We start from the raw sequence: 20,757 nt of genomic DNA, 5'->3' as shown, positions 1-20,757 counted from the left end.
GTCGCTTCCCCACTCCCACACCTCCACCCACAGAGGAAACAGCCAGAACCCTGTATTCCTTGTCCAGTGTGGAGGGATGGAGGAACCGTCACTTTGCCACGAATGGTACTAGACAACCTAAAGGGGTTGAGGCTTGTGGCCTCCGTCTCCCCCTTCTGCACATGCTAGTGGTCTGAAGACACTGAATGGGGGAGGACAGTCTGCACCATGTTACATGCCAGGACATGCCACTCCTGTAGATGTCACCAGTGCACTCCCTGGAGGCACTGTGCCTGCAAACGTCCTCTGCATTCAGAATGCCTTCCAGAGCTGTTGCAGTTCCAGTGTCCAGAGGTCCTCTCCATTACCTCTACTTTGCCTTTTAAAACTGCACTATAACCCTCTTTTAGTGATAAATGGAGCTAGTTCCCCAGCCATGTGGGGTGATAAGAGTAGGAGTTACTTCTTTCTAAATAAGAACTTTATTCACCATTACAATCATTTCGCACACACTGTTAAAAAGTCCATAACATCCAGAGAAGATCAGTTCTGTGACCATGCCTATAAATACAAATCCTCAGCCTAGAACACCACAGTATCCTCAAAGATGCAAATGCCAAATAATGGGGAAGCTTAAAATGAGAAAGACATTCTGCTGAAATGATCAAGTACAGGAAGGTATTTGCTACATTTAACCATCATTTGATTGTGACAATGCCACTACATGCATGCAACAACACACACAATCCTTCTTTGTGCCATCTACATTTCCTGTTATTATTCCCATTTTATACAAAACTTTCTCCTCTCTACCCCTTACACCTCTGGGATTAAGACACCACTATAAAGCAGCAAAAATATCTGCAGCATAATAGTCTGCTCCAATAATGTCCAGCTGGGAGCTCAGTTAGGAAGCCTTCTTATTCTAAAAACGGTTGCAGAGTGCATGGGAGGCCACAGCTGCCGTAGGTATTCTACTACTTGCGGCCTCCTCCATACAATGGCCTGGGGAAAACTACAGAGCGAATCCAGGGAAGGCTTCCTCTGAAAAAAAGTTGCTTGGTGGACTCTTTCAAGGTAACATAAAGCTAGCTGGAAGCAGAACAGCAGGAGCAAGATGATCTACTGTGCTATGGCAGGGACCGGAAACCACTGCAGAGGCAGAGGAACAGGGGAAGAAAAATTAGTATAATTTAGCTAATAGCTAGCACTGGATCAGAAAACAGCACACATATAAATACACTAGTAAAGTCTATGCTGCCATCTATCTCTAGTGGGCAGTCAGTATAAAAGGAAACAGCCTAGTACTACTGGCAGCTAACAGAACTATCCCTTTAGCCAAAATTGTCTGTGCTTCTAAATTTAAACAACATACATAATGTCGAGGGTTCAACACTGCCAACAACCCAAAGTGAGGACTGTTACACAAGCATTTGAGATAATCTGGGTTATGGATTTTGCTGAAGTGCTAAATATTACTGACTAGCAAAAAATAACCCAAACAATCAGCGACAGTCTGATGTAAAATATCTTTTGCGATGCAGGGCTCATTTGCACGGCACTTGTGAGATGGGTGAAATGCCTGTAGTGCTACTGTGTCCGGCAGCAACTTGCGGTTAGACTGGGTTTTGTCTTCTGGATTTTTTTTTTGTTTTTTTAAAAACATACAAATCCTTTTTCTTACAAGTGTGATTTCCCTTTTAAGATCAGTTCTGAGATCACTGTCTTGGTAACAAACTGCTGTTTCCACCATTGGTGTAGTTGCTAGACAATATTAGAGGGAAGAACTATGGGTTGCTGTCCTACTGCTTCAAAACAGAAGTTCCTTCATATTTAACAAGGCAAAAGTCTCAAACCCACGGCTAGGTGGTGGGCTCTGTGCTCTAAAAATGTGATGCAGTAAGTCTTTAAAGTGATAAAAACAGCTGCTCCATTACCACAGCGCACCTTCCCCCGCACCTAATCTACATCAAGACATGTGAAGGGATTACAAACCTGGGCAGAAACATGAGGTCCACTGTACTACACAACTTCCAAACAACAACATACCATGTTTTCCAACAGCATGCTATTTGCATGTAATAATCAATCACTAGGGAAGCCAGTGTCCTTTATATTCTGGAGAGGGCAGAGTTTGAAGCAAATATTGAACTTTACCTTTAGACTAAAGTGGCTATAAATACAAGGGGCTTTTCTGACAAGTGAAATGGGAATCCTATTTCAACATTTAATATGGTATTTGTGGTTTCCTACCAAATCAATACTATTACAGTCATAGAAAGCCATCAAGGGGAATATGGTCTAAAGCATTAGGTTACAATAAAACAGGAGGAAATACTCCCAAGAAGCTGTTTGCTCATATTCTCAGATTTGTCCATGTAAATTACTCCATTGAGCATTCAGGAAAAGTCCCCTTTTGACATGGACCTTCTTTTAGTTAACTCAGCAGAGAGAAGAGTCCTAAAGCGGAAAACACCACAAATGTGATTCTGACCCCACACATTCTGGTTTTACACCAGTGACTTCACTCTAAGTTAATGCTAATCAATCCACATCAAAGTAAATCATTGATTTACACCTACGTAAGAGCCCAATCCAGCAAGAGGCTAAGAGCACCTTCAACTCAGTCAGTTAAGTTAACCTCCCAAGATCAGGCCCTAATAACTCAGAATCTAGCTGCAAGTCAGTAGCCTAATCTTGCTACCAGAGAAATTGCCTTTCTGACTCCATGTACTATTGAGATTGCTCAGATCAGGTGAGACTTTTCTACTGACTTCCTATATTTGAATCCTTAACAACAGCAAGTAGTGCTCTTTATGAGAGTCCCTAGGCTGGGCTATAGCACTCATCCCCCCCAAGCTGTCTACTATTACCTGAATTTGTGACCTCTTTAATAAAAAATTGTTTTGTTTTTTTTTGTTTTTTTTTTTTAAATGTTCACTCCATTTTGTAGGCTCATTTCTAGCAAGGATCCTCCAGACCTTTTCATTCTGCAAAGCATCCCAGTGGATTTCTGTTGACAGTTTATAACAAAGAAACATGCACCATGTTGATTGCTTTAGGCTTTAATTAAGGAGTCACTCAACTCAGAGTGAAATTATTCTTATTTCAGGCTTACTTTTCAGCAATGAATATGTAGCTCCACTTTTAAATCTTAAAACATTAATGAGAGACATGAATGTAGGCTAAAACTTAAAGTTGTCCGTATTTGATTGTTTTGGTTTAAAAAAAAAAAAAATTAACAAGGAATAAGATTTACAGATTTATCTTTTCATTAGAATTGTCTGTTTTCTCCAGACATGATCTTGCATTCTTTATGGTCTTTAGTAGGAGATCTGTCTAATAACTGTAACACTGAGTCCCTCTTCACTGTCAAATGAAATAAAATATAGATAGCACAACAGTAAGCAGCAGATTACTTTGGGGATATCTCAAAAGGTCAAGCTCATTATAAAAATGTTCGACTATTATGAGTTATATTCCTTCTGTATGTTAAATCACACATTTAGAATTAAATTTAAAGACTGGTAAATACATAAAAGAACTTAAAATAGTCATATATGCTAAAATTCTTTATGTGGTGCACTACTTAGAGGCCCTTGATTTTAAGATCTGAATTTGTGGCTCAGCTTTTAAAGAGGATACAAAACAGGTACCTTCATATCTAAGGTTGGAACAGAGCCTGTAAAATGCCCCTTCTACTTACTTTCCTTTCCCCTTCAAAACTTCTCCTGTTCCATACTGCTCTGAAATAAGGAAATGTGACCATAATTCTTTTGAAAATGGGGTGCTGATTTTTCACTTGTGACAAGTGTGCTCTTACTTCTGTGGGGATCATTTTCTTTTTAAAACAAACTGGCTTGTATTTCCTCCCCAGTCCTGCTGTTTCTGTGATCAACTCCTGAAGAATTAGTTAAAAAAAAAAAAAAACACAACAAACTTTTGCTGTAAAATTCACTTCCTCTAAGCTATACCTTTAAATGACAAGCAAAACTGAAAGATTATTTATACATATCACCCAAAGCACCGATCAATAAGTGAATGATATCCAGAAACTGTATTCCATCACACAGTACAAATAGAGTGTTCTATTATACCAGCTTCTAAAAAAAATATGGTTTTTAGTGTTCCAGTAAATAATTATATGCCGAAGTGTCAGTCAGGATGTATAATTCTTCAAAACTTCTCCGTCTTGTTAATTCTGAAGAGCATGTGCACGTGGTTTAAAACAGCACTAATAATCAGAGAGTACTGTGTTTGTACTGACAAACAATGCATGAGACTCCACTTCTTGAAGGCTTCAAATCAAGATTGGATGTCTTTCTGGAAGATATGCTATAGCCGAACACAAGCAGGCTTAACACATAGTAACTGGATGGAATTCTATGGCCTGCATTATGCAAGTGGTCAGATGAGTTGATCTAATAGTTACTTTTGGCTATGAAATACATCCCCTAGAGACCAAGCCAGCACAAGGCATAAGCACCACGTTCACCCTTTCAGGAAGTGCATGTGAGAGGTGTACAGATCTAGCAATTTGGTTCAATTAGTCAAGACAAGGTTTACGTGCTACACGGGCCTCAAATTGGACCTCTGCACAGGGGGTCAATTTCACACATCTATATAAAGACATTAATTGCAACTGAATAATACAGTAAAATAACGTTTCCAAAGGAGAAATCAGGAGCACTTGGACTGGCTAGTGCAAAGCGAAACACACGGATGTACTAGGAAGGTTGTAGGTGGGGCTTTGGAAACTGGGCCTTGGACAGACCATTTTTAATCTTCCCCCGGGAAATAACTACCAACTTTGCACATATGCACTTCCTCTTCTCTGAGTATCTCAACATGCTTCACAAACATTAGTGGTTTAAACCTCAACTTCCACCGTGAGACAGGTAACCAATATCCCTTTCATAGCAGGGAAGCTGAAGCATGAAGAAAACTTCCCCCCCAAAAAACAGAGTATGCCAGTGGCAGTGCGAAGAGTAAGTGGAGTCTTCTGATGCCTGGGCTTGTGATTTACTCAGAAGACGATGTTTTCTCTGTGCAGAGATGACTCAGGAATAAGGAGTGGTGGACATTTTCTTTGCAAGAGAATATACAAGGCTCAATTGTTGTACAGTACCAGACCCCACAGCAGAGAACAGTGTAGAGTCTCACTGCTCCAACAAGGGCTGTGGTGGGACACTGCACCTCAGGCAAGCATGATGCCACCAAGAGTCAATAAGAAACATGGCTACTGTTCCACCTTTGGGTTGGGTGTAGCTTTGCTAACTAAAGCAGAGAAGCAACAGGCCATAGCTCTGCCACCACCTTTCGAGAATCTAGTACCAGTACTGGCATTATCCTTGAGCGGTCCTTGCTCCCTTTTATAGTAAAGTAAGGCTGGAAAGTAAATCTGCTCAAGTTATTTTTCCCATCAGTAACCATGGTGAATGGATACCTTCTTTAGTTGGTAGGCTGAAGCCTGTATGAGGTCGTATACTGAATTAACTTTCCAATCAATGGTGAACCAGACTGGGATTCATGCTTGCACCTGGAGACAGAGAGCCAAAAGAGAGCCTCTGATCTCTAGAAATAATGAATGTAGGAAAGTATCTGATTCACACTTTAGCTCTTTGTGGACTAGTCTAAATCACACATAACCTACATATATCTGGTTGATATTTCTACTTACGTTAGGCAGCCAGGAATTTCAACCAAGAATGATAGTCTGGTCTGACTGATTCTTGGATAAATCTGAAAAAGAACTGCAGTCTGCACTGCCTGCTGTGCTGTGCTGTCTTGTCTTATAAATAAAGCAAATTATTTCTCCAATTATTCAATGAGGGACAAGGTATTTTGAAATGACTCAAAAACCACTTCAAGTCAGCTGCAGACATCAACCTCCTTACAAATAATCCCCCACAGGGCCTAATTTTGCAGCCCTTGTACAAGAAACACTTCCACAGAAATCCCCTCTCCCTCCAATTTAGCATAATTCTCTCAAAAGAGACCAGCTATAATGGTTTCTATTAAAAAGTCAAAACTTTATTAGTGACCATGAAATGAAACCTAAGAAATGATGGTCACTTTTTATTGTAATTATGGAGAGAAACAGTGGTATTTCAGATCTCACTGTGCAGCCACTAGCTTTTTTAATAGCAACTAGTGCACCTGAAAAAGCTCGAACACGTAGGAACTCTATTTTTAGTAAAACCCAGAACACTCAAATTCTACTTCCCAAATCCAATTTTCAAATTAGGGGTAACACACCCCAAAAACCCCACAATTTTTAAGTTTCCCCACTTGGCAATTACAATCCCACCTGGCCTGTTTGCTAACGCTGAGCCGCGTCTATTTGATGATAGTGCCACTGTAGCTCAAATTTTCAAAACTAACCATCAGACAGCTCTATAAACAAACAGGCCTTTAGGTTCCCCTTGTGTATCTACTGTCTCCAACATCATTTAAAGGAGATGCGTGAGCTCTTGCCTCTGCCATGCTAGAACCAACCCAGTGTTCTGTAAATGCTGTTTACAAACTAATATCAATTTACAAAAGAAGCAACTAAAACAATATAGCAGATGAAACTGTTGATATATGTTGGTTCAATCAGATAGTGTTTTAAACAAATGCACTATGGAGAAATCCACAATTTTTACACCTCTCTACTCCAAATAAGGGAATGTATCCCCTGTTACCAGGACCAATCAAAAATGACCACTTTCTGTTTTTCCTTATATATTCCTGAAAAAAAAATCAGATGATATAATTATGGACTAGGACTAAGGGTGAGCACTGGCAATAGACATCTCCTTGTAGTGTTTTTGCTTTCACCGATATTTTGAAGAGCAGTTGCACTTTCATGAGCACAAGAATAGTTACTCTCACCTCTACCCATTTGCTGTCTCTGAAAAGGTTGCTTGCTGATTTGTAAGAAAAACTTATCATGAGGAAAAATGTGTCTTTTTACTAAGTGATCTGAAGTGAGCTCTTCCAGACTCTCAAAACCAAATTAAATAGCTTTTCCTAAAGAAGCCATTTGACACGTACAGTATAATAGAAACAGACTTTCTGAAGTTTGGTGTTAAATGTAATGGCACACATTCATAACATGTCATGAATAAGTCCTCTAACAAGAGGAAAAATTGACAAATGTTCTGGCTTATTTGAATGTTTACCTTCTTTTCCAGAAGGGACTAGATCCTGGATTCCCAAGGAAAGTCCATGTCCATCTATCTTCTAGATATCTAATGTACTTATATGGCCACTATTTCTGTATTATCTGAGTGCCTTACAGTCTTTAGTGTATTTATCTTCACAACACCTCTGAGGTAGGAGTGCTATTATCCCCATTGTACAGATGAGAAAATGAGGCAGAGAGAGATTAAGTGACTTGCCCTAGGTCACACAGGAAGATTGTGGAAGAGCATGATCTTGAATCCAAGTCTCCCCTATGCTAGGCTAGTCCCCTAACCACTGGGCAACATAACTGCAGGGGCCAAAGAAAGAATCCTCTTGCTGGCAGAAAAGCATTAATGCTATTAGTATAGCCCTTGTGATCTAAGAGAAGCTGCAGCACCAGCCAGGGATTTTGGCACGTGGACAGTCACAATCACAAACCTATAGTCACTGAAGCTAGGCCTGACATACTCTGCAGCTCATCCTTCCCCAAACCCTTTTGTGTGGTGCTGTGAGAAAGCTACAGGGGAGACCAAGGGGAGCAGAATCCATGCACCAGGCACACAGGGTAGCTTAGGACCTTTTGAATCTGGAGTGAAGGAACTGGGGCAGCATTTGGCTCAAAGATATTCATTATAGTTTCCGTTACACCAAAATTGCTTGTGCTATTTTAGTGATGTGGGACAAGATCTTAACGGCAGCAAAACCAAACCAAAAATCCCACATCAAGTAATATTTATTTTCATATGTATATTTACAGAAAACTTACATTACCAAGTTTTCTTTGCACTCCTGACTCTTTCCTGCATGTAACATCAATCAAAATCGTGTAACAAGGATTCTAAGGCAAATACCCATGCACAAAGAAAAGTCTCCTTTCCTTTCTCCATTCTTGCACATTCTTTAAAGTTGAATGGAATTTAGTTCTTGGATTAAGTTAAATGTTAGAGCATTTCTTCCTTTCTATTTTGTTTGCCTTATTTTAAATCAGAACAGAATTTTTGTTTTTTTAGGATGGAGTGAAGAAAAAAAGGTGTCTTCTGTGAGATGGTCAGTAATCCTCTGGTGCAAAACCAAAAATGGACTATAAAATATGGTTCAATTTTATGAAGTACTCACCAAAGATAAAACCGCACAAGAGCTGGAGCATGAATGCAGACTACAGTAGAACCTCAGAGTTATGAACACCTCCACAATGGAGGTTGTTCGTAACTCTGCACAAAACATTGTGGTTGTTCTTTCAGAAGTTTACAACTGAACATTGACTTAATCCAGCTTTGAAACTTCACTATGCAGAAGAAAAATGCTGCTTTTCACCATCTTAATTTAAATGAAACAAACGGAGAAAGTTTCCCTACCTTGTCAGATAATTTTTTTAAACTTTCCCTTCATTTTTTTAGTAGTTTACGTTTAACAAAGTACTTACTGTATTTGATTTTTTTTTGTTTGGTCTCTGTTGCTGCCTGATGGTGTACGTCTGGTTCCAAATGAGGTATGGGATTGACTGGTCAGTTCACAACTCTGGTGCTCATAACTCTGAGGTTCTACTGTATCTACTTTACTGTACTGTAACCTACTGTACTGTAAGAGTTTTACTTAGACATGTCAGAAACAGAATATCACATTAAAAGATCTATTCTATGGCCAGAATATTCAATTTGGGTGCTTTATGTTAGTCTCCTAAATGCATATTTAGGTCCCTAAATAGATATTAGAGGCAAACATTTTCAAAGTGCTGAGCACATCTGAAAATCAGGCCTCTAATTTCAATTCAAGTGCCTAAATATGCATTTAACAAGCCTGTCTTTAGACATCAACATTTGAAATCATGGACATAATTATTTGAAGCTCTCTGACTGAGGACAGAGCTAGTTGGCTGATAATAAATACGGCATTGTGGCAAGATATGATCAATGGTAAACTTTTCATGAGATACTAGGTGTCGGAGCAGCCTAAGTCCCCCATGTTCAAAAGCCATGTAGGCACTTATGAGCCCAAGTCTCACTGAAAATCAATGAGATTTAAGATCCTAAGTCACTTTGGAAAATGGAACTTGGACACATTTGAAAATGTAATCCCTGTCTTTTTGCTGGAACTCACGAAAAGATTTTGCAGCCTGACCTAGTCAGAGGTATCAAGTTTCAGGAAGACAGTTTTTCCATGAGGAGTGCATCGAAGTGATGATCTGTGCTGCTTTACTTTCCAACATGCTATCTCAATGAGCTGGTAAACATAACAGTTCATATTTGTCTCTCTGGGCCAAATTTTTTTTCTGATGACATACTTGGTTAAATTCAATATTCAATATTTTTTGAATATTTAGGGATCTGTTAAATAGGCCAAGCCGATGTCTCTCTCCATGCTGTTCTGACAGCTCTTCTCTCTTTATGTCTCTAGCTATGGCCATTTCCTCCTGATTCGCCCCTGGGTATTTGGAAGGCTCTCTAGACTAGATATTTTGAGCTCTTAAAGACTGAAACCTCACCAGGCGGTAACAGCATTATTTGGCTGAAGATCCCATTGGTTTCTTTACATGAATTAGTTTATGAGCAAATAAACTATTTCAACTCAGAAAAGCTAAACTTGAGTGTTTAGTGTGTACAGAATGACAGAGAGTCTCATTCTTAACAATTCCCACATACCTATTGGGAAGAGAACCATTCTACATCTGTTCTGAACCTGCTAGGCAATCTGCATAATAGGGAAAGCAAAGTTGAAATTCCCTGCTGAATACAGGTTGTTATAACTTCCAAGTTGTTTTCAATTACTGACCATAGCATCTGAGTATGCATAACAATACAGTTCTATGTACTTGACAGTCCAGAAAAAATTTAAAAGAAATCTGAGAAGTTGCTTTCCACTACAACAGCATGTAATTAAGTTTAATGCCTGTGGATGCTGCTTTTTGTATGGTGCACAGACTTCATTTTCAAAAATCCCTGGTTTAATAGGTTCTGTTTCATTTGTACTATTACTTTCATCAAGATAATTTAGCACCATTGGCATGTTATTTCCAATCAAATCCTCAAATCATAGCTGTTGCCATAACAATGGAGAAACCTGGTGCCTGATCAAGTTGCGGATTCTTGTGGGGGCTGGGAGCCCTTGCAAAATGTAGGATTTTCTAGCACCATCAGAAAAAAGTGTGTAGGTGGTATTTTTGGTACTGTGATAGTGTCATAAAGCACCATCCCTGCTATGACCTGATCCCATCAGAAAAAATGTGTGCAGGCTTATATATTTCAATCATATTTAAAAAAACCAAACTGACTGACACTTAATAAATGTAGTAACAATAATGACAGCAGCTGGCATTTTAGCCACCTAATACATACCTTCATCCATGGTGAGAGCAGGGGGTTAGAGAACCAAACCATGAACTCCATGAACCATTTATCTTACACTACTATTAATTCTCCAGTCCTACTGAGCTAACAATTACAGGAGCAGCTCATATTTAAGACTGTTCCATCAGTAGCATAATTAATTAAGCACCATCATTACAGGGAATTCTAGCTGGTTCAAGGTAAAAATTTCCCCTAGGTTGTTGGGTGCAATACAGGTTAAAACGGTCACATGTGCTGACTATCAGAGATACATCCAGCAGTTTTCATTTTTACCTTCCCCCAGTTATCATGCACACTTCAACCACTCAACAGCCCCACAACATGTCATATGTATTTCTACATATATAACAAACAAAGGGAGGAGAAAGAAAAATTATTTCACCCTTAAGCTACTTACAGTACCTTACCACTGGGGCCTCCACTGAAGTCTCACTCCAATATTTTGACCACCTTGCCTCTGTAAACTTTGTGTTTCTGGGTTATTTTTATGTTTTGGTTATACCTGGATTCAGCTGGTTTGAATTTTACTTTTGCCTATTGACTATATTCCCAAGGTGCTGCTTGCTTATATCCTTTTAGCCTCTTCTACATTCACATTGATTATTTAAAGATACTAATGTAATCACTTCATGGAACTGCCTTACTCTAGTTAGGAATGTGCAGATGCAGCCCCTTTTCACATTGCCTCTTGTTACTGAAATAAAAAATACTGGATGCTTACATGTTAGGTTTTCCTCACTTTGCCTTTGTTAGTTTACTATTAGGTTGGTAGAAGTTGCTTTGCCTAACACAGTCCCATATCCATAACCTAAATTAAGCCAATTTACAGTCAGACTTACTGGCCCGCTCTTTTCTTCACAAGTGAACTGAGAGTGAATTTTGGTAAAGTAACATGAGGACAGTCACCACCAAGAGATGTAAACAATGACACCAGTAACTGTGCACCTTCGGCTGAAGAAAAGAGTAATGTTCTGCAGATGATGTCCCAATAAAACTTTAGACCATTCACTGTAACATGTTGTTGTGTACATATGTATTTGTCCACCATGTATGTAAAAAACAAAACCACCATATATTAAAAGCTAGGACTTTAAAGTTACACTTACCTGGAACAAAGCTTCCCTGCACCACCTCTTTATAGGCCCACCAGCCTTCATGGATTTTTGGTGAATTCTGTTGAGCTAGAAGGAAATAACCAAAAAAACTCATAAAACTAGGGCAACATTAAGGAAATCTCAATTAATACAAGCAATTTCAAAACTCTAAAAGATAACGTAACAAATCTATAGTGACCTAAGTATTCACTATGCTGCATACGATGGACACTCCTGGCAGCAGTGGAGCTAAAACTCAGATTGTCCAGTGCATATCCCAACAACCTAAGCTAACAAAGGGTCTCTGTTAGCAACATTGGGTCTATCAGACACAATTGAGCAGTTCTGCATCCATCCACCAGAAGACACTGGCATGACTGAATTTTATATATACATACACATTACCTAGTAATTTACAATATTACATATTTCATCCTAAAGAATTTCAAAGTGCTTCACACATATGTATATTGCTTCATACAGAACCATCAAAATACAGCCTCTTCTGGGCTGGAAGGAAGCAATTAGGGAGGGAAAAAAACTGCAGTGCACAATGGACAAGTATGGGTCTAGAAAAATCATAAAAGAATGACCAATTGTCTCTGTATAGATATGTTTGTTATGTGCAGAAACTACCAGGATTTTTTAGTTAATCATTTTGAGACGTGTTATGCCATTTGAAACACTGTGCTGCCAGAGTGTGTGTGTGCGGAGGAGGAGGAGGAGGAGGGGGAGGGAGGGTGTCTCCCCTATACAGTTCTGGGTCCTACAGTGGAGGGGTGGCCCCAGCTGATCCGAACTTTACCCCTTCTCACTCTCTGCCCAGTGCAGCAGTTCGTGCTTTGCCTGTTTTTGGCCCTAAAGATTGGAGAGTCACATAGAACTATAATGATGCACCCATATAATAGGCTCTTATCACATGTACAAATGAAAATGCAGTTCACTAATGAATGTTAATCTCTGTCTATAATAGCTATAATCTCTGTCTATAATAGAAATGTACAGACCCCTCCATTAATTAACCGCACCCAGTCATAAGAATGATCATTTTAAATAAACGTCCCACCCTCTCTCTTCCTAAAATAGGCCCCAACCCTGCCAACACTGATACCTACACTTGACTCAAGCATATGAGTAGTCCCACCAAAGCCAACCTGACTACTTATGTGAATAAAGTTAAGCATGTGCATAACTCTGGCAGATTGGGGCCTAAACCTCCTCAACTGCATTAGTAAAGGAGCATCATTCATGATCTGCAGTGATCGGATATTTCAAGTCCATGTATTTTTGTCCAAATTGCTGCAGCTTCGTTAGCTGTGGTTGCAAGAGATTCCTCAACGTTGCCCCCCTCGCGCCCTTTTTTTTTTTTTTTTTTTTGTGGGAGAGGCAGGGGTGTGTGTAACAGGCAAAGATCTTTGTCAGTTAGCTTCAGATTCCATCAATCACATGAGGTGGGGGCACAACAGATTCCATAAATCACTGTTTACAGAAGCTGTCTCTGAAGAACCAGTTCAAAGCTATCAGGTAGAGACAAAGGCTGCAACAGATCCAGTATCACTGGAGGATGGTGGCTTTGTGCCAAAGGAGGTAGGAAAGGAGTCCTACAGTAAGAGCAATACCTTAGAAGCTCTAGAATATCATTCACTCTATCAGCATGCACAAATGCACTCCAGTTTTCTTATCTGTACTAGGCCATGTCTTGTATTTTTTTTTTTTCTTTGCTTTAATGCTTGATGATGCTTACCCAAATTTTGAGGACAAATTCTACCCAGTTTTTGACCAATGTGATTCTTTGGCTGGAACCATTTTAAACATACAAGATTTAGTTAAACTAGAAAAAAGTACATTGGGAAAAGAAAAAGTAACTTTTTTGGTTTGATTGTCCTGGGTCTTCAACTGTGAGGTGCCGAGCAGCTCCACCTCTCATTGAATTCAATCAAGATACTGCATGATAGGGATGTTTACATGCCCACAACACCACATTATCGGATTGCATCACAAACATTAATTACAGCAACCCTGGGATGCACAGGAGTTTCATTATTTCCATTACTTAGATAGCAAGCTGTTTGGGGCACAGACCATCTTTTTTATATGCATCTGTACAGTGCCTAGCACAATAGAGTCCTAGTCCATGATTAGGGCCTTTAAGGCGCTACTACAATAAAAATATTAATTTTATAGATAGTTAAATCAAAAGTACAGAGCTACAATGGCCAAAGTTTTCAAACCTGGACACAAAAGGTTATGCTCCTAAATAAAACTGGTCTGATTTTCAAAGATGCTGAACACCTGCAGATCCCATTGAGTTCAATGGGATTCATGGGTGTCCAGCACTTCTGAAAATCAGGCTGCATCTAATTAGCTGTCTAAATTCGGATTTAAGAGCTGAAATTTAGGCACTCATATGTGAAAACTTTGGCTTTAGTGACTTGTCTGAAGTCACAGAGGAACTGAGTGGTGGAACCAGGAACTGAAACCTCACAAGTCTCAGGTCACTGTCTTAATCACAAGACCATTACTCCTCTTAGTCCTAAAGCAAATTAGAATTGCACTGAAGTTTATCACTACAATATGAAGTCTCAGTCAACTAAAACAGAAAAAAGTTGAAACTACATTGACTGGTACAGAATGACAAACTTGTATTTCATTTCAATAGGCATTCCAAAAGATGAAGCAAAAACCTTAAATATATTCCTGTCCTCAAGTATTTTCATATGCTCAGAACATTATGGAAACCTCAGCTACCCAGTATACCATTAGCTTACATTTTGCTGTATATTGTTTATTTTCAATCCCTTGTACTTTGACTGGCAACTTCTGAAAGCAAACGTAAAGTTACAAAGAAATGTTGAAGTTAACAACTCTCTGTTACAGTTTCATCTTGAGTTCAGATATTTTAGACAAGAAACTCAATTACCTCTGAGAAACTTCCAAGAATATCATGACAGCACATCCGTTGATTAAAAATTACAAAGGGGTCGTAACAATCAGACTAAAGGATAGAAGACACGGATCATTACACACTGTTCTGTCAGTCATATAAACAGTATATATTTGGTTTCTCTTTTCTTGACGATTTATGTGACTGATTGCAAACAGCAGAAAAAAGAGTAAAACTGAACTCAATTAATGATACTGCCAAAGACCGAAACCTTCTGGTTATGAGAAACCAAAGCACAGCCACTATAGCATAGGAGCTGTGTGGGGACCCCAGGTTCTTGCAGCATTGGGGCTCTGTCAATTAATAAGACAATGAACATTTAACTGGAATTGCTGGTCCACTGGGCATTCTTTACATTTTATAGATTATCATTATTCAACATTTCTATTGCAGTCTAGAGACCTCAAAACAGGTGCATTCGGCACTGTATAAACATATATACGACAGTGCCTGGCCCAAAAAGCTCACAATTGTACTATCTGGATATCAAGTATTCAGATAATAAATGTAGGCCCTGATCCTGCTGTCTGAGCTGTACAGGTGAACCCCTATGCCCATGTATTCCAGAAGCTCTAAAGTGGAGGTCCATATAGGCACAGGGTCCCGACCTGTGTGTATCAGATTGCAGGACAGATGCCTCACTAGGGTCAAGCTATGGCACTACTCGGATGAAGACCTCCATAAATTCACGGCAGTTAGAAGCAGCTAGCTAGCTAAATGCTCTTGTCTCCAACTCAGTACAGAAAAAATTCTTCTGAGAACTGCTGTTGGTAATGTCTTTCAGAGAAGATCTAATAGTATGCACTGAGCATCATTAAAAATTTGATCGGGCTTCAGCAAGAGTAGAGGGGGGTTCCAAACCAAATCTAGGAATTATTCTGCCTACTTAAAAATAGGCCGAAGTGTCATGTAGCATTGTTATACACAGTCGAACAGTTGCCTAGAGATGGTTGCATTTCAGTAATGGATGAAGTGATACACACATATACCTTGTAAAGACCTTTGGGATGAATGGCACTATATACATATAAATTATTTATTATAACCAATATATGTACATAGAACAGAGAGACCACCAATCCTACCCATTCTCTAGCCAACCCTAAAGTTGTATGCCGTGACCCATGTCAGACCATCCGGAGGGGGAAAAAAGGAGTAATTATTTAATAGAATCACTAATACCAAAAAACTAATGTACCAAAACACACAAACACACTGATTCTGTTATGATGCATCCTCCCTTCCATTTAATAAAGCTAATACCGGGAAAAGTAAGATATTTGCCACCTTTCTCAACTTTTCTGCATTAATATGGAAAGCCATCATCCTCAGCTGGGTGAAATGAACAAGAAAACTAGGTTACCATGGCTTTGTTCTAAATAATTGGATGCCTGTGCAACTGTTTCAGCTCCAGGAGAAGGGCATGACCTGGCATCACTCATGCATTCCCCAGGTATCAGATCCTTATCAGTTTAGCACACGTGAAAATTACACCTATAAAAAGTATTTTAGGAAGCAAAGTAAGTTTGAAATACTGTATCATAGCCTTTTAAAACATCCAAGATAAAGTAAGAGCATTTCTGGGGCTATTATTGAATTACAGCAGTCTGTACCCATCAAGGAAATCAAGAGGAAGGCAGTGGTGTTGCTGTCGGAGGGCAGCTAGGGAGACAATCCCCAGTGTCAGGCTCTTCCTTGAACCCTAAAATCTCAACATTAATACCAGTTCAGGCAAAACATCTTGCAAAAATTGAGCAGAGAGTCACTGAACATGACTTTGCACTCTGCTGCGCAGCTAAAGTAAGCCTTGGTGCCAGAGACTTGTTTTGACAGATCCTACAGGACTTGCAATGGAATGGCAAAAAACAAAAAGAAGGAAGGAAGGGAAAAAAAAAAAAAAAAAGACTCATGAAGCCTTCATTTCACAGAATGGAGGAGGAAATAATAAAAAAAGAGTGAGTGTGTGTTCCAAAACCCTTCTCTAATCAACTTGCCAATCAGCATGATGCAAAAGGCCAAGAGGTCTTACTAGATAAGAAAGGAATCTGTTCTTTATTTTTGAAACTTAATCTCACCCAAAGCTGGATTAGTAATGGAACTGTGCCGTAAGCATGGGATTGTAAAACAAAGATGAACAAGCATATGGACACTCCTTGCTGGGAATTCTATCTGTGATGCTTAAACCTGATGCACATACCGCATGTGGTCTGTGTGTTACCTATAGTCATGCCCATCTGACATGATGGCCTTACGCTGGTCAGAAACAGGTTTGACCTTATGGCTTGGGGATTACTGCCAAGGAATGAGGCTTTTCACATCTGCAGCCTCCACAATGCTGCAAATAGAATAATTTCCTCAGTGTGCCTCATTTAATCCACTTGAAGGAAAACTGGAAATGTATGACCCTCTATACTTTATCAACTCCTACACTGCTATGTCACATAAAGGAGACCCCTGGATTTATTTAATTAAGTATTTCCATGTTACCATTGCCATGGTAATTAGGCACTTCATTTCATACACTGCTTAAATGCATGTGATCATACCTCCTCCCTAGTGGCTGGCCCTTATGAAGGATAAAAGACTGCTACTTACTCATAATTAAAGGAGCCACTCCTTTAAGCTCAGCTTTTGCCAGTGATGGTCCCAGGTTCCATCCCCCACTTGCATTCAGTATTTTGCACTATTTAATTTATTGAAAGACTATATATAAAATATATGCACTTTATATATTTATATGAATGCAAATATATTCATGGACAGTACATACATACATTCACACATACTGCATACAAACACAACATGTGGAAACATCCAAAAACAGTTATAAACAAGCAAATGTAAAATGAAAAGCAGCAACAGTTCAAAGGAACTTCAATCCACACTTTCAAATTATAGGTACATGAAAGTAACATACGAGTCCAAGATGGGTTTAAAAATAAAGGAAGACGACAAAAGAAAAGAAGAACTAAGAGGAGAATGTCTGGAATGACAAAACTTGGCACAATTATGGCCACTAGTTTATATTCCTGCCATATCTATATATACTTTATTTCCAGGAATTCCTCCATCCCCTTCGTCCATTGTTAATTATTACCATTACTTTGGTCAAAACATCATTCAATCAGCTTTCTAACTCCTCAAAAAAAAAAAAAAAAAAAAAAAAAGCTATCTTTTAACCATATGGAATATGCATGTCACCACCGACATAGCAATAACATCTTCACCCAAAATATTGTGAAATTCATTTCTTGTACTTACATAATAAATGCTCAATTTCAATAAATTACATGGAAGTACTAAAATTATGGACAGAAATATTCCCCTTCCCAACATTAGTTCATTATACTGAGCTCTTCATGCCATATAGATCATAACCTTAGGCAATGCCACAGCGTGTCCCCAATTTAAGAACTGGATGAGGTCATGTTTGAGCCATCTGCTTGAAGCCCAGTGCATTTGATGCTTATAATACATATTAGTCTAGTTCCAGAGGGTTAGCCGTGTTAGTCTGTATACAGCAAAAACGAGAGTTCTGTAGCATTTTAAAGACTAACAAATTTAATTTCTGCAGGCATAAGCTTTCGTGGGCTGTAATAATATTAGTCTAGGCAAACAGTTTACCAAAGCCATGTGATAAGGTGTTTGTAGAATTTCTCCATGTTGTTCACTGTCGAAAGCGACATTTAACTTGATTCCCTATCTAAATTTCAGATTACTGTACGTAATGGTAGCGTTGGTTTTATCCACTGTAGGATTGTATTGCACACTTCTGAGACTAGCTATTTCTTTGTGGTATTACCTACACTATAAAAATGATGAAGAGGAAAAATGTTTAGAGGAAAATGATGCATTTGTGAGGAAAGTTAAGAACCACAAGTTTTTGTCTCTGATCTGCTCACAGATCTGATCTGATCTCATGACAAATTTCAAAATATCTAATGCATATATTGTATAGAACCTTTAGACTCCCCCCCCCCAAGAAGCATCACTGAATCTGTAGGGCCACCATAAAAGCTATTGGCAATGAGGAGAAACCGTCTGCCTCTACGAACAGACTATGTACAGAAATACTTTCCCAGAAATGCTGCTAGCATCAGCATTGTAGTCTATAAATGCCATTTGCAGATGCAGTCCAAAGTGCTACGTTCCTGTTTCCCTTTAAAGATGACAGAATGTTGCGATGACCCCCATTTGCCACAAAGCTCCCTCTGTGTCTGAACGTAAGTAGCTGTGTTGGCATACTGCCATTATGTCAGATCTCTTTCAACTCAGCAGCGTAAGAGAAGTAGGATATTTATACAGAAGAGATATGACATACATACCCTTGCTTTTATTTCATATGACTGCAGATGTATCTCATTTTGGAGTTAAAAAAAAAATTAAGGTATGTTGCATTTCCTTCCCCACCCAAACTTCCCCTAAGGAACAGTCCAAAGCAGACGGGAAGGAGGGTGGATAGTGGAGCACCCATAAGGGGACACATCTTAAAGTACTGCAGCTACTGCACAGATCAAGTAATCTCTTCTTCTTCTTTGAACAGTGTCCCTATGGGTGTTTCACGTCAGGTGACTTCTGAGCAGTACCCCTACATGGAGGAGGGAGCTTCAGAATAGAGTCCACACCTGAAGATACTACAGAGCCAAGTGCCGCATCAGACCGGACAGCATGGATCAGGGCGTAACATTTCAAAAACATGCACTGAAGTCCATGTAGCATCCCTCTACATTTCAGATACTGGTACATTCTTCAATAATTCCACAGATGTAGCCCTTTTGGGGAGTCGGGGAATGAATACCTGCAGCATTATAACAAGTTATAATACATCAGGATATCTATCTTGACAGTCTCTGAGTAGAGATTGAGGATGCCATGGATCTATCCATGAACGAAATGAAGAGCCTAGGTGACTTCCTAAATGGCTTAGACCTATCTAAGTAGAAAGCCAATGCCCTTCTAACATACAGGGTATGTAAACATGATTCCGGTAGAGAACTATGTGGCTTTGGGAAAAACTCTGCTAGATAACTGGAATGATTGAAATGAAACTCTAAAAGAACCTCAGGTAAGAATTTAGGGTGGGGATGTAAAGAGCCATTTTCTTTAAAGAACACCATAAAGGGGAGCACCCTGCCATCAAGGCTCCAATCTCACTGACCCTACAGGTCAGTGGTTCTCAACCTATTTACCATTTCCCACTTGTAGAAAAACCGTTTCCTGTCTGTCCAAAGTGTGTTGGAGTGGCGAAGAAGTCATTCTGAACCAACCCTGGAAGCAGTGGAGACACAGCCTTGCATGGTAAGTCTTAAAAGTGCAAGCTCCCATGTGTCCCAGGAGCTGAAGAGAGTTCTTTATTGTGGTTCAAGGGCTCCCCTGAATTGTCCATACCAGACCTGACAAGTTACAAATCTGTCTAAGGGAAGGCAGGTGCTGGCTGTCAATGAGTCCAACTATGCCCCTACAAACTATCTTCCGTACAGGGGTAAATGTAGACTTTTTTATGTTCAGCTGGAGACCCAGCTCCTAGGACAAAGCAAGAGCTGTCTAGGTGAAAGATAGCACTGCTTCATAGGAACAGCCCTTGAGTAGCCAGTCATTGAGGTACAGAAAGACTAGGATCACTTCTTGTCAGATGTAACCAGCCACTACTGCCAGGACTTTTCAGAATGCCTCTGGGCTCAAGCAAAGACTGAAGGGAAGCACTTGATAATGGAAATGATCCTGGTCTATAGTGAAGCATAGATATTTCCAGTGTGATGGGTGTATTGTTATATGGAAATACTTATCTTGTAGGTTGAGGGCTGAAAACCAATCTCCTTTCTCTAGTGAAGGAATTATAGCTGCCAGAGCCACCATCCTGAACTTCTGAGACTTTACAGACTTGCTTAAAGGTCTTAGATTTAAGATCAGTCTCCATCCTTCTTTGGGACAAGGGAATACTTAGAGTACAATTCCTTGCCTTTGTGGTAAGATGGAACTGGCTCTACTGCTCCTAATTGAAGGAGTTTACTTCTTGTCTCAATAAAAATGTGAGGGGTTTTTGGAGAGGAATGGAGTGGAAGGGAGGGAGTGACATAACATCAGGCTATACCATCCATTTTATCACCGCTATGACCCACTTGTCCTTAGCAATCCATCTTCAAGAAAGTTGGAAATAGGCAAGGCGGTTTCCAAAGGAGAAGAGGTGGGCTAATGGGAACAGCTGTACATCCAGAGGTATGGGAGG

At 39.5% G+C, this 20,757-nt stretch overlaps 1 protein-coding gene across 2 annotated transcripts in view; it reads right to left on the bottom strand.

Annotated features, from left to right (window-relative positions):
• CA10 (carbonic anhydrase 10) overlaps positions 1–20,757 on the bottom strand; it is a 301,131-nt gene that overhangs the window by 238,564 nt on the left and 41,810 nt on the right. For both annotated transcript variants that reach the window (XM_067547437.1, XM_067547436.1), the window contains one exon: positions 11,600–11,674. In XM_067547437.1, the coding sequence (XP_067403538.1) occupies positions 11,600–11,674 (75 nt within the window). The remainder of the gene's footprint in view (positions 1–11,599; positions 11,675–20,757) is intronic.

The sequence above is a fragment of the Emydura macquarii genome, unplaced genomic scaffold (assembly GCF_026122565.2).
Source record: "Emydura macquarii macquarii isolate MOO-44397 ecotype Brisbane River unplaced genomic scaffold, CSIRO-AGI_Emac_v2 contig_1230, whole genome shotgun sequence".
NCBI classification, from domain to species: domain Eukaryota; kingdom Metazoa; phylum Chordata; order Testudines; family Chelidae; genus Emydura; species Emydura macquarii.
The sequence above is the reverse complement of the archived record's forward strand: the minus strand, read 5'-3'. Positions and strand labels throughout refer to the sequence as shown.